The 15,724-nt window shown below is 38.9% G+C and overlaps 1 protein-coding gene across 4 annotated transcripts in view; it reads right to left on the minus strand.

The window, feature by feature from the left end:
* The window catches only part of ANKRD50 (ankyrin repeat domain containing 50), an 85,160-nt gene that overhangs the window by 27,517 nt on the left and 41,919 nt on the right, over positions 1 to 15,724 (minus strand). For 3 of the 4 annotated variants that reach the window (XM_073641452.1, XM_073641460.1, XM_073641469.1), the window contains exon 3: positions 9,380 to 9,609. The exons of the other annotated variant lie outside the window; for it this stretch is intronic. In XM_073641452.1, coding sequence (XP_073497553.1) covers positions 9,380 to 9,609 — 230 coding nt within the window. The remainder of the gene's footprint in view (positions 1 to 9,379; positions 9,610 to 15,724) is intronic. 4 annotated transcript variants of the gene reach the window in all.

Raw genomic sequence — 15,724 nt, forward strand, 5'->3', positions numbered from 1 at the left:
CCCTTTCTCCAATTAGGATCAATTAGGATAGGAATACCCTCAAATGAAAACACAGAGTCTGCATTTTAAGTCCATATTGATTATATAAGGCCACGTGCAGAAATTGAGTATTTGGTGAATTTTTTACCTCAGTATTTTTTAAGCCAAAACCAGGAGTGGGTAAAAAGATGCAGAAGTGGTGAATGTGTCTCTATTACACTTTTCTTCTGATTGTTTCACTTCTGGTTTTGGCTTACAAATAATGAGGTAAAAAACTCAAATACTCAACGTGTGCACGTGGCCTAACTATCTTGAATATGTTTTGGTAAACGGCTAACATGCCAAAACTTAGGTCAAGACATATTTTGACACTGACACCACTGTATATCTAGAGAACACAAAAGCACACCCATTACAATAATGGACACCGCTCTCCTCCTCCACCTTCCTGCTCAGTGACCTTTGCACAGGTCACCCAGCATGCCCACAATAAAAGAGTGACAGTAATGACACGTGGCAGTAATGACACGTGCTTTTAATACAAGAATTATCCACATCAATAGCTACGAAATTCAGTGACATACTCTGTTCTGAATGTTTTAAGAAAACCTTGAAGTCTGTGCATTTTTTCAGTATCCTTCCGATAAAGCATCACATGTATAAAACAGATTTCTAGTGGCAAAAGTGATGTACACATGGTCAAACCAGGATCTCAGCATTCAGACCTAGAACAGTGTACATAAAGTACTGAAAGTTAAACTCATGAGCCAGAAAACTGCTTTATTTATCACTTACCGTGAACTTTGGTAAAGACGATCAATATGTGCTTGGCGATTACACCTTTAAGAGTTATCTAATGCCAAGTTAACAGCTGTTTCTCATTACCACAGAGGCCTTTGTCTAAGCTTTCTTGGAACAAGCGGGACATTAATCATTAGACGCATTCCATTTCGACTAACCCTTTCCTCTTCATTTCTTGGAATCCTAAACAGCAGCTCATCCTGCGCCCAACATGAAAACCTGATCCGCAAACAATTAGTGTTAGTTTCTAAGCATAAGTCTATCTTCGAAAAATATCCATTACTGTCAATAGGGATGTTCAGTAGACTTAACGCAATGCGGATTTGTACAACTTATGAATAACCATTGAAAATAATTACACTGCACAGTCAAAATCTCGCTACATGTCAAGAGTTGCAACCAAGGCATCTAATGAAAAGTATTCCTTCCTCTTCTTAGCATCTTTTATGTAGAACAATTCCATTTTTATCAAAGCAGCCAGCGGTTATAGCCTTGTTCACTAAAAATTTCAGTGATTGCTAGAGAGTCAAATCAGAACCCCCGCTTGACTGCAAACGACCTCCAGAAAGATTTAGCAGACTCTGGAGTTGTGGTACCTTGTTCTTCTGTTCACACCTGCACAAATATTGCCTTCATGGAAGAGTCATCAAAAGGAAACCTCTCCTGCGTCCTCACCATAAAATTCAGCATCAGAAGTATGCAAAAGGACATCTAAATAAGCTTGATGCATCTTGGAAACAAGTCCTGTGGACCGATGAGGTTAAAATAGAACTCTTTGGCCACAATGATAAAGGTGTGTGTGTGGAGAAAAATAAAGGACACAGAATTTCAGGAAAAAAACATATCGCCAACTATTTCGCATGGGGGTGGATCACTCATGCTTTGGGGTTGTGTTGCAGTCAATGGCACGGGGAACATTTCACAGGTAGAGGGAAGAATGGATTCAATGAAATTTCAACAATTCTTAATGTAAACATAACACCATCTGTAAGAAAGCTGAAGCTGAAAAGAGGATGGCTTCTACACAGGGATAATGATCCTAAACATGTTAAAATTCACAATAGACTACCGCAAAAGGTGCAAGTTGAAGGTTTTACAATGACCCTCACAGTCCCCTGATCTAAACATCATTGAAAATCTGTGGCTAGACCTCAAAACAGCAGTGCATGCAAGACGACCCAGGAATCTCACCGAACTGGAAGAATTTTCCAAGGAAGAATGTATGAAAATAAGAACTGAAAGACTTGGCTGGCTAAAAGAAGTGTTTGCAAGATGTGATACTTCCAAAAAGGGGTGCTACTAGTTACTAACCAAGCAGGGTGCCCAAACTTTTGCATCGGCCTATTTTGCTTTTTGTAAATTTTAAAATGTAAAAAAATTATTATAGTAGCAGCAGCAATTTATATATATATATACATACACACACATATATATATATATATATAGATATACATACATATCTCTATACATACACCCGTCTGTCTGTGTGTATTATATATATATATATATATATATATATATATATATATATATACATACATACATACACACACACACACACACACACATATACATACACACACATACATTCATACGTACACGGTGGTCCAAAAGTAGGTGGACCGAAACTGTAATAAGGTTATGAAGGAAGAGATTTATCAAACATGGTGTAAAGTGAAACTGGCTCAGTTGCCCTTAGCAACCAATCAGATTCCACTTTTCATTCCTCACAGACTCTTTGGAAAATGAAAGGTGGAATCTGATTGGTTGCTAAGGGCAACTGAGCCAGTTTCACAGATCTAGTTTTCACAGATAGATCTCCCCCAAATCTGTTTTCTTTTCAGATAACACATAATGGCAAATGATTTAAATACAGATCAAAGAAAATGAATTTTAACAGAGTATTGGAAATCTCAAAATGCTGAAACCGTTAGAGCAAATTGGGTTGAAACATTTGGTACTCAAGCCCCAAAGAGACAAACCATTTACCGCATTCGTGACAAATTCAATGCCACTGGCTCAATCCTTAATGCTCCAAAAACTGGTCGACCCAAAACAGTCTGTACAGAAGATAATAAACAACTTGTTGCTGAAACATTTGTTCAGAGTCCAAAAGAGTCCACCAGAAGAGCCTCTTTGGAATTGGGAATTTCACGAGCTTCTATCATGCGAATCCTGAAATCTATTGGGTGGAAAGCTTATCGTCCACGTCTAATTCATGGTTTATTGGAGGATGATCCAGACAGGCGGCTTCAATTTAGTGAGATTATGCTCAACGAAATTGAAGAAAATCCAGTAATTTTAGATAACATTATGTGGAGTAATGAAGCTTCTTTCTTTTAGCAACAACTAAATGAGCCTGGTGTCAATGTTTGGGGGGGGGGGGGGGGTATTTCAAGTTTTGGTGTTTTAGGACCAATATTTTTTGATGGCACAGTCACAGGAGATAAGTATCTCAAAATTCTAATGAATCAAGTTGTTCCCCAGTTACAGCAACAGCCTAATTCAAATGACCTTTATTTCCAACAAGATGGGGCCCCTCCACATTATTCAAGAGTAGTCCGCGAGTATCTTGATGAAACATTTCCTAATAAATGGATTGGCCGAAGAGGCCCACTTGATTGGCCGGCACGTTCCCAAGACTTGACCCCAATGGATTTTTTCTTTTGGGGAGTACTCAAGGACAAAAGTTTATAGTTGAAAACCAAAAAGTGTCAGTGATTTGAAAAAAAAAAAAAAGATGCATTTCAAGAAATTAATACCCAAAGAGACTTGTGCAAAAAAGTTTGTCGAAGCGTAAGAGGCAGACTTCAAAGCTGCGCAAATTGTAACGGAAAACAGTTTGAGCACCGGCGTTGATAAAAATTTAAGGGCTTTTGTATTATTCTTCAGAATAAAATTTAATTGTCAATGTTATGCGTGTTAGTAAATATAATTATAAATCAAAATAAATGTTATTATTTTCTGGCCACCTACTTTTGGACCAGTGTGTGCATAGATACAGTAGATAGATAGATATATATAGAGAGAGAGAGAGAGAGAGAGAAGATTTTTTATTTTCTTTGCCTAACATACAAAGGAAATGTGTCATATTTAGCTTCAGCCCTTTCAGAGATCATTTCATCTTCAACTTGCTTAACTGTTCACAATAACAGCAATTCTGACCAGGGGTGCACTAACTTTTACATGCCACTGTATAAGCTCCGAATATACTCGACCCATTAACTGATTGACAACTTTCTGCGTATACACAATACATCCAGAAAGCGGTCAATCACTGGATCAGGAAGAGTTAGGCAGTGCTCATCTTTGAGAGGACTAGCATAGCTGCAGCAGGTAACAGATTTTTTATTTGAAATTACAGCAAGAATGCCAATAAGTGACATATGAAGCTGGAAGGGTCTTTCCCCCCCATTTCATGCTGCCCACAGATTGTAAAGCATAAACCAGGTGACTAAGCACCCCTTTAAGGATACTTTGCTTCAGATATGCAGTAGAAAAATGTATGTCAAATAACCAGAAAAATTGTGCATGTTTTTCATTAGGATTTTGTTCCAGATTTCCCTGAATGCACTACAAAAGGGGAAAATTCACAGTGAAGATCAGCAGAAAACAATATGCGGTAGATTTATAATCAATGCAGCATGTCAATTACAGCACAGATTTTTCACAGTGTGGATGAGATTTGTTAATATCTTATCCACTTTACTGCTACTGTAATACAGTAAAACTGCAGATTGTCTTAATGGAAAACTTACAAAATATCAGCCATATCCTTATAGCAAACGTAGCTGATATTGTTGACTAGTTTGAAGGGGTTGGCCACTAGCTATTCTTGGAAAAAGTTGATCTGTGAATTTGCGCCACTTCTGTCCCTCTATCCATTTCTGATGCCAGCATTCTAATCAAAAACACTTTGCTGGTACTGTAAATACCATGTAAACATGCAGTTACTCACATGACCAATTCTCCGCTGTCCCTGACGTCATCTACTTTTGTGCAGCTCCTCAACTACATACTGGAATGAAATATCTGTATAGGTAAATGGGACCAAACTGCAGTACCAGGTACACCCGAATAGTGAAGCTGAGCAATTTCATTTGTGTGTCCTGGCCTAGAATTCTGTCCGGTCCTCAGTGTCTGCACTTCTGCACCCGGCATCTTGGTCAAAACAACCACATACTAGGCTATGCAGCATCATTATGTTTTATGAGGACTAGTCATTAGGCCTTATGCAGCGTCATGATGTGGATTGTAGGGCTCAGTAAGCGACACAAATCGCTGAGGATGGTGGGTGCAGAAGTGAAGACTGGCTGCGACAGTGGACCAGACTGGAAGACAGACCAGGAAGGAAGAAAGCAACCAGCAGCACTATCAATGGACGTAAAGTCGAAAACGCCAAGGAACCCACTTGTAGATACTCCATTAAGTAGTAAGAGACAGTGTCCAAGTCCCGGGTGAAAAAGTAAAACAAAATTTATTCTGTCATATAAAAAGGTAACAACGTTTTGACCTATCAAAAAGGTCGTTCTCAGACAAGGGCAGCGCAAAATCGAATGGCTCACCTCTTCTGAATAGATAAAAACTACAATTTCAGACACACCTAATGAACAAACATGCTGCTGCATCTGAAAAATTCAAAACCTTTTCTTTCCAATCCTAGAAAATTCTTTAATCTTGAGGCATTCTAGAAATATATTAAGTTCCCAAATAACACTTCTCAACATTGAAACTGCAACACCAAGGAAATTTCAAGGAATAATGGAAATCACAGGATCAATAGACATCTTAATAATATGCAAGCAATGAAAAAAATGGAAACATTTTCAAAACATCTAATTTATTCAGTATTAGGTACGATGACCATGGGCAGAAATGCACACATATACTTACAAGCCTCGACATGCTATCAATGAGTTTATTAATGGTTGTCTGAGGAATGTTCTGCCATGCTGAATGCATTTGGACATGCAAATCATTAAAGATCCGCTGCTGACAGCTGCCTTTGCAATTGCCGACCAATCAAACCAGGAGACACTGCAGGCTATGCTAGTATACGTAGGCCACAGAGGCTGCTCACGGTAGCACAAGCAACATGTGGCCTGGCGGTGTGTTGAAAAACAGCTCATGGGACACTTTGGAGAAATGTCTGTGCCACTAGTAGCATGGTTGATCCATTCTGTACTGTAGGCAAAATAAAGCTATACGATTGCAGTTCAAGGCAATGTATAAGAGCACACATTAGATTTTCCTAAATAATTTGTACATGCTGAAGAGAAATTAAGCAGTGGGCACATTGAAGGTAAAAAGTGTGAAATGAGTGCCAAAACCACTGCAGATTTCACTGCAATAACTTTGCAGCAGATAAGACAAGTTCTTTCTATCTTAAAATTCATGGTATTCTTCTCAACATCATGGTAACCCACTGGGAATTTACATGCCTTTATTTTCTCTAAAAGGTGTTATCCAAGTGGCCAGAAGTTTTTGTAGGTTGAAATTGCAATGACTGTACCACTGAGATTATCCACAAGGGAAAAACAGAAACTCTTATCACAAATAATGATGATGATTACACAGCCCCTGTTGCACAATTGTAATGTAGGAGATGACCATTCAGCCTCCCTGACTACATAGCAGTTATTTATAAGAATAAAGAAGGAAGGATAATCACACTGTTTACCACAGCAGGTAGGTACTGGTTCTAGTTGCAAATATGATGCTGAATTGGTGCATCACGGGATTGATAGTAGAGCAAAAAGGGAAAAAATGCAATATAAGATTCAAGGTGAAGACTGAAGAGAACCAAGTTAGAGGCTTGACATCAGGGAAGTAAGAACAATATATATTTATATATAAATAAATATATATACACATATATAAAAGTACACATCGTGACAGGCAATTAGAAGGGGAATGCAGGGATGGGACAAAATGCTGAACCAATTCTTTAAAGGTGAGCATCTTCAATATGTGCACTATCCTGTTTACAAGTCCTGCACTGTACTTACAGATAAACACATCCTGTGACAGATTTACAGATCCAGGATTTCCCCTAGGAGCGCCTCTAGACTACGCCTTTAAGTAACTTCGGAGAAAATATCCACATAATCTAATGTTACAAGTTCTCAAATCGTGGTAAAAGGAACATTGTTTATAAAAGCTCGGCATCAACAGAACTCAAGATGCGCTCTTAAAAATGCTCCCATTGACTTGGCTGGTTGGCTGCTTTTCAGCTCTATTAGGTTTCATTCATATATGGCAGGAGCCGGGACCCTCAACTCGCCACTCAGCCTCCACTCCCCATCAAACTTTATGAAAAATGGGGTTCAAATGAACTGGAGAATCGCCTGACCCCCATTCTCACCCCAGCTGAGGGTCTTGAAGAAGGACTTGCATTTCTAAAGTATTTACTGGATATCTAGTGCATTTGGCATAAATGCTTGAGATTGATTATTAACTACTGCTTTGGAAAATATTAGACAGCCTTACTGGCTAAAACACTTTAATGAATTGGGCCCCTATCTACTTACATAAAGATGATACATTTATGGCATCAGTTCCTTGTACTGCTAATGCAGAAAACATTAGGATTCACTAAAGCTTATTGAGAAATCCCCTTGAATCTACGAACCCAGGATGTTCAGGTAGATGTCCATAATAAGCCAGCTGTCCTAATAGAAGTAATCATATGCCAGTAAAGGAGGCCATGTTATAGCAGCAGCATCCAGATAACTGTAAAGTGCAAATGAAAGCTTGTAAGGGCTGCACTTACCCCAGTTCCTAAATAATTACAACCAGATGCAGCTATGTTTTATGTGTGTTGTCAAAGGTTTTTTACTTCCTATCCAAAGGTCCTAAATTACATCTTCCAAGTCACTCATAGGAAAAGGCAAGGATATTATGAAGACCAATGCACCAGGTCATCTTCATACTTCGCCAAGAAAAAGTGTCTGATGTTGAAAAATAAGCAGTCTGTGGCACATTTCAAGCATTATAACAGGATTATCATTACTTTAAGACTTTGTTTACACAAGCCGATAATCGTTCAGACATGGAAGATGCGATCGTAACTCACAACGAGCAAATAATGTCAGAAGTGTTTACACAGGACAAGAATCGTGAATGGAATGGTTGACTAGCAACTGATCCATCGTAACATTGAACATCGTGCATTGTGTTCACAAAGACAGATAATCTGAAGAAGTGTAGGTGTCTAACACTCAAATCCCATAAATCGTACTAACTATTTTGAAAACAGGAACTCAAAATATTGTACAAAAAAATTCCATTGATACTGTATTAAGAAAATTCAATCGGATTAACGAAGCAAGAAGTTTTTTGCCAATTACAAATATGTAGTCGCTCCAACTGCTACTGAACCAATGCCTTGGAACACCGTGAACCCTATTTAGGACATGAATCTCTACTTCTCTTCATCAGTCAAATCTTTGAACGAGCGATCAATCTCGATTCACATTACACAATTTTCGATAATAAAAAGAATTTTTTTGCTCAACTAAACAATATCATGCACGATGAACGAGCGATTTTGACACATCATTCAGTCGCTCAACCCGTTCACATTGAGGAAGACTGGTCATTACCTTTGGAATAGAATCTGATGGATTATCAACCAGTGTAAATAGGCCTTTACGGTGGCATATTTTTTTTCGCTCAGAATTTGCCACAAAATCTGCATGTGCGGAATTGCCACTGGCTTACAACATGTATGTGCATATTTATTTTGCAGAGGATTCTCTGTGGCCACATTTGCAGTAAAAAATAAGCTGTGTGAATCCACTCTAAAACTTCGTTCCCATCAGCTAATCATCCAGTTTCTGAGACTCTCAACAAACTGATTTTGACGGGATTCAAGACTTTGTTTTCCATAGTGTTGAGTGTCTTAGTATGAAACCCCTTCTCACCATTGATTTTGCTATCTGCCCTTCTAGTTTTCTATGCACATGTAAGCTTTATGGCTACTTTCAGCACTTTCATTCCCTCACATAATGGCAGAGTGACCTTTAGCCACCAAAGAGAGCAACCAGCAAAGCATGGCCTCAGGCAGTTTCATAAATAGCAAAGGGGTCTTTCACTAAACTCTGGGGCCCGCTTTGTTAAACTTACATAGTTAACATAACTCTGCAAAACCCATAAATTATCTTGTTGCTTACAGGCTGGGACAATAAAGCAAGTGATTTTAATAGCCATTAAAGAAAGAAAAGGCTGACACGATTAAAAAATGAAAGGCCACGATAAAACATGTGACCGGTTTGCTGGAATTTATCTTTAAGCAACTTTACCACAGACATAAAAGTTACTCCAGAGGAACCATGACTGTCGGGAAGTAGAAGAAGGTGGCTTCCAAGAAACTCTAGTTATTGTATTTTCTTTGTTGTGATGGCAACTAAGTATTAACCCATTAAAGAATTGCACACCTTATTTCCAATATTATATATGTGACAAGGCATCATCTTGACAACTCTTGCTTGTGGGGAAACAAGGAACCTAGCAGTCTGGAAATGAAAAAGTTTCATCCACAACTTTAGCAGGACAAGGATCAGAATGAAATGTCTTGGACATCTCCTTTAATACGTACCTGTAAACATTTTAGTGACTGTTCTGCTCTGTTTGCGGGCCGAACAAATAAGAAGCAGCCACGGTGGAAAGAACTCATGGTGAGTTGCTAGAAGATCAGCAATGGTTCCAGATAAGCCAGATGGTCGGAGTTCTCCTTCTGTAACATTGCATCCTTCATCAACTGAATCAACCACCAGTAGAAGACTTTGAGGAGGAGCATTCAAGGCCAGAAGAGGGAGAAGTACACATCTGTGAATAAAAAGAATATTACTCTATACCAGTCTCCAAAAACTTTTGTCCTCACTTCAACCAAAACACTATTAAGCAAGTGAATGATCTCTGATCCTTAGCAGAGAATGTTGAATTACCTGCATATTTTAGACATTTTCAAAAAATAAAAAAAGAGTAAAACTTAGGAGTAGTGCTGAGCGAGTATGTTTCCTAAACTCTTTCGGCGAGCACGCTTGGGTGCTCGTCGAGTATTTTGGTGTACTCTGCATTTTTTTTTTTTAATGTCGCCGAAGCTGCAAGTGTCACGGCTGTTTGACAGCTGTGACACATGCAGAGATTGCCTGCATATATCGCTGGGTAGAACTAGGGGATTGGGCATGCTGAAATACAACTGCGTAATCCTTCTATTCCACATCTGCCACTGGGAGAGAGTCACAACACAATCATAGACATTAGTTAGTAGTCCCACCAAAATCAGTAGGTTCAGATTACATTTATTTAAAGAGTATGGCTGCCTTGAAACCAGTTGGCACAAGTCAACAGTAATTCCTTCTACAAGTGAGGTTTAATGCTATTGCTGGATTGATAGGTGGGGATCTGTCCACTAGAACCAGCACCAATCGGCAGAACTAGGAATTTTTATCCTTGATCAGGCATTGTAATCCCCATTAGAATGGAGCAGCAGTATGCATGATTGACCGCCGTTCCATTCATTCTTTTGCTGCCGTAAAAAGCACTTGGCAGGCCTGTAAGGAATGGGAAGCTCCATAAGGAATGGGCTTGGCAGGCCCATAATGAAAGTCAAGTATGCGGACTGCTGCTCCATACTAAGGAGAATAAAAATGCCCTGTTCTGGCAACTGGTGCTGGTCCCAGCAGTTGTCACCCCACTGATAAATAAGTTATAATCTATCTTATTGATAGGTGATAAAGGGATTGTGAAAACAAGTTAAGAACAGATGTTAGGGGAAAGAAGAATCAGGCATGATGGATTTCAACATGTCCAATTCTTTACTCACCCAGGAGATAAGCTACTGCTAGCAGTGTTTATTGGCAGCGTACATCCCTCCTCCCACTGAAAACACAAGCTAGCGTGGCCAAGCCAAGCGCACAGGTGCATTAGTCCTCTAATAAAGGTATAAAGAGATCTAATAAAGGTGTACGGGCATCATTAGCCAAAGGTATATTAAGTATTCTGGTCCCTCAGCTAATAAACCTCAGTCTTGTTTCCAGAACATAAACCTCAGTATGTGAAATTTCACAAGTTTAATAAGTAGAAAATTGGGCGCAGCTATCCAATCAGAAAATTCCTCTTACTACCATGTAAAAAAATGGAAAGCACTAACTGGAAAGAGACTGGTTCTGGTGCGTCATCAACTTGTGGTGAATTACTCCCTAACACAGTTTTTAAAGATAAACTGACATATATAAAAGTATTTCGGGTGATTTTGTGGAAGCTTTGGGTCCTTGTTGAAATCCCCTTTCATTTTACTGGCTTTTTGTCTGTTTATTCCGTTTGTTTAATGAATACCTATCATACGATCACTTATGAGAAAACACAAAAAAGGACAGTAGACGAAATAAGGTGTTCTCCAAAAGATATTGCTAATAAATCCGCACAGAGACTTCAAGTCCTCTTCCTCTCTGAAGAGGCAATCTGCATGTGTGTGTATAGACGCTCAGATCAGGCAGCATTTATCAGGTTTATTCTGGCTCGTTATTTTATAAAGTCACAAATCCACAGAATACAATGGGGGAACCCAATCACTTATCAGAAATTCCCCAAAAATGAACTACAAACTTGACCATCAATATATCCCAATAAGCAGCAAATGAATTAAAAGTCAGATAACAATTTTGTCAGGTGTCGGTATTTAAATAACAGTATTCAAATTTTTTTATTAACCAGCCATGTAATTGGATGTATTAATAGCAGCTTTCAAAGAGTTAATATACTAGAGGAGGAAATATCTGCTTGTTAAAGGGTTAATCAGAGTATCCCAGCTCAGAAACAGGAAGCCTCGGAAAAAACGTCTAAGGGTATGTGCACACGATCTTGACAGGCAGCGCAGTGGACACAGTATACTTTATGTTGCGTCCACAGCGCTGTGTTCACTGAACCATGTGGATTCACCGCATCCTATACATTGCATTGATCTAATTTCTCTTGCGGACACTAGCGACTCCACAAGAGAAATTGAGATGCTGCAGTCAGGAAACATACGCCGCATGTCCGTGTCCGCGGGTGAGCCGCAGGTGCATGGAGACGCATAGTGGGTATGGGATTTCTACAAATCCCATCCACTATGCTGTAACATCTGGACGCTGCGGGTTTCACGCTGCATAAACACTTAGCATCAAACCCGCAGCGGCTCCTGACTGTCTGCACATATCCTAATCATTTAATAAAATGAGCATGATCAGTGAACGGACATCCATTAAGTTGTCAATTTTAGCACTTTTTATGTAAGAAATTATCTTCTTTTAACATCAAAAGGATTACAGGGTCAGTATGATTTCTTTAACTGCAAAGTACCATACACACAATGCTCCAGACTAAAACAATTAACTTGGAGCCATCTAAACTGAAAAACATTAGAAGCTAAAAAATTTTTAGGTGAAAAATGTAAAATACATATATAATTAATGTAAGACTCACAGTATGTAGTGCCTCATATCTCTCCTTTCCAATTTGGATTCTCCTTCCGAGTCCTGTACCTCTGGTTCTGCTCCATTATTCATCTTTGCCTTCACTCTATGTCACTCTTTAATAGTTTCTGCTATACCCTACTTATCCTGTTACCCACCACGCTTTATCACTCCTTGTCAAGCTCAGTTACTTCATATCACCTGCGTTCGTTCAGTGTCATCTTTGGTCAATCCCCATCACCCGATGTCACTTCCTTGCACCCGGTGTTATTTCTTATAACCCCATTATTACCTATCATCCTAACAACATGACCTGGGCACTGGTAGAGCAAGCATTACCCTGGGCAGCAGAAGCATTAGCTTGCTACACATAACTCATGTCAATAATCACGGTCACTTTCAGAGTCTATTACTGGAGTCAGATCCAATACATTTCAATACTAGAAGTCTTACCAGGAAGAAAAAGCAAAATAACCTTGAAACTATAGATGCCAGAGTAAAAAAGGAGAGGCGCAAGAGGAGCAGTCATAGTGTATAGAAGAAATCCAAATTTAGCATGTGTTACTTGCCATACTGAGCTTATCTTACTACTGAAATAGACCTTGCCCACAATATGGAGGGTGTTATCAACAGGCTGGGGCATGGCGCTGTTCTCTATAAGTGACATTAAACATTCCATTGATTGGGTGCCCCACATAACCAACGTGGTCCTTGAATCCTTCAACCATGACTTGCTGGTTTTGTTTCCAAAATCCTAGAACACCCTGGAAGACCATACCAAATTACACACATTTGGGGAAGTGGGACAAGCCCTCTTTTGTACATAGCCTAACTTTAAGGATCTGCATTCTACATAAATATTATAGTATGTAACAGTAATTTCCTATAAATTATCCATACTTCCATACTTGTATGCCCCCTCCAAGCACACAATTTGGTTTGCGACACTAACAAAATACAGAAACAGACCCAAGCTCGTAACAGAGTGGATATAAAAAGTCTACACAACCATTAAAATGCCAGGTAGTTGTCAAGTTAAAAAAATAATAATGGAAGAATAATTTCAGAACTTTTTCCACCTTTACGGTCACCCATGATCTGTACAAATCCATTGAGAAACAAACAAATTGAAATCATTTTTAAAGAGAAAATGAAACTAAAATATGGTTGCATAAGAGTAAACACCCCATGCAACAACAGAGGTTGTTTTCAGAATTAGCCAATCACATTTAAACTCATGTTAAATAGTAGTCAGTACACAGCTGCCATAATTTACAGTGATTTTGGTTATTTGTGGCTCAAGTTTAAATGTCCTAGTAGGATTTTCCTGATATTTTCTTAGTTGTATTTTACAGCAAAAGACATGCTCAGAAAACAGCTTTACAACACAGCAAAGGGATCTGATTGTTGAAAGTTATCTGTCAAAATAAGTTACAAAAACATCCCAAAGCATTAGATATACCTTGGAACACTGAAGATGGTCATCAAGAAGTTTCTTAAAGAAGCACTCCCATCAAAGTTTTTACCCTCTTAATATATTGCACTCATTATATTGTATAGCACTTTGTAACAATTGCCATTTTGCATTTCTACCCAGCTAATTCTTCTCTTTTCAATTAGGTCTATGACATCACATGATTAAAAACTGACTAGCTGAATCTTTCTAAACTATGTAGAAACAGGAAGTAAATTTTCCCGGTATGACTAATAAATCACGGCAAAAGTCCCTGGTAGGGGGGAGGGGCAAGGCAGTTGGGTGAGGTGTCGAAGATGAGAATGTTAAATGCAGGGACAAGATACTTCCGTACACAGTGCTATATAATATGAAGATTGCAATATATTAAGACGATAAAAATATTCATGGGACTACTTCTTTAAATTTAGCACAACAGTGACATTACCTAGAACCGGTCGCCCCTCAAAAATTGAAGACCAGAAGAAAATTAGTCTGGGAGGCTGCTAAAAGCAAAATGAAAGAAGATGCAAGAATTTCTGTCACGTACTGATTGTGTACTGCATGTGACAACAACCTCGCTTATTCTTCATATCTCTGGCCTGTGGGGTAAGGTGCTAACCAGAAGCCTTTTCTTATAAGAAAAAACTAAGTCTGGCTATGATTTGCCAAAATCTACATCAAGTCTGACAAAAGCATTTGGGAAAACGTGTTATGGTCTGATGAGACCAAAAGTGAACTTTTTGGCCATAATTCCAAAAAAAGTATGTTTTGCACAGAGTCAACACTGTGCATCATTAAAAACAACATACCCACAGTGAAGAATGGTGGAGGCAGCATTATGCTTTGGAGTTGTTTTTCATCAGCTATAAAGGGTCAAGGTGGAAGGAATTATGAACAGTTCAAAATATCAGTCCATTGTGCATGAAAACCTTCAGAAAGATTTATTTCACCTTCAAGTACAACAACCACCCTAAGCATACCTCCAAACCAACAAGAGAATGCCTGCATCTGAAGAAAATCTAATTTTGAAATGGCTCAGACTTGAATCCAATTGAAAATCTGTGGGTGACCTAAAGAGGGCTGTACAGAAGAGATGCACTCACAATCTGATATATTTGGATCACTAATGCAAGAAAGAGTAGGAGAAATTGCCAATTCTATATGTGCCATGCTGATAGACTCTTACCCAAAAAAAGACTGAATACCGTCCTAAATTAAAAGCGTACTTCAACAAAGCATTTATTACATAGCATTCAAAATTATTTTGCAGATTGCATTTAAGTGTCATAAAGATGTAATTTTTTATTTTTCAAATAATGGATATTACGGTGTCTCGGGCTCTTTGGATCACTGAACTCAATCTCAAACACCCGTGATAATTAGTTTGCCAGGTGAGCCCAATTAATGGAAAACTACTTACGAAGGACGTTCCATATTATTATGCAGGGTACAGGTTTGAAGCAATATGAGAAAGAAAAAGTATCTCTCTGCTACTGAAAAGTGTCAAATAGTGCAATGCCTTAAGGTATGAAAACATTAGATATTTCACAAAAATTTAAGCGTGACCATCATACTGTGAAGAGATTTGTGGCTGATACACAGCACAGATGGGTTCATGCAGATAAAGGCATAATGAGGAAGGTTTATGCCAGATAAAATTCATTGGATTAGGAGAGCAGCTGCTAAAATACCTTTACAAAGCAGCAAACAGGTATTTGAAGCTGCTGGTGCCTCTGGATTCCCGCAGACCTCAAGGAGTAGGATCCAGTAGAGCATACATGTCAAACTGTAGCCCTCAGGGTGGTGATTATCTTTGGCCTGCGACACCAGAACCACCACCCCTATGTGCGGACATTATTCTGTATGGAGTACTGTGTGGGGCCCATTATACTGTATGGAGTACTGTGTGGGGCCCATTATACTGTATACTAGCCGGTGACTTTGTCCAAGGTTTTCATTTTGGCCTGTTTTTGAGTTTGTCATCCCTGCGCTAGAGACTTGGTGTTGTGCATAAACCAGGGATGTGGAG

This window comes from Phyllobates terribilis, unplaced genomic scaffold, assembly GCF_046119375.1.
Source record: "Phyllobates terribilis strain yellow unplaced genomic scaffold, ASM4611937v1 Scaffold_1__5_contigs__length_1240528914, whole genome shotgun sequence".
NCBI classification, from domain to species: Eukaryota; Metazoa; Chordata; class Amphibia; order Anura; family Dendrobatidae; genus Phyllobates; species Phyllobates terribilis.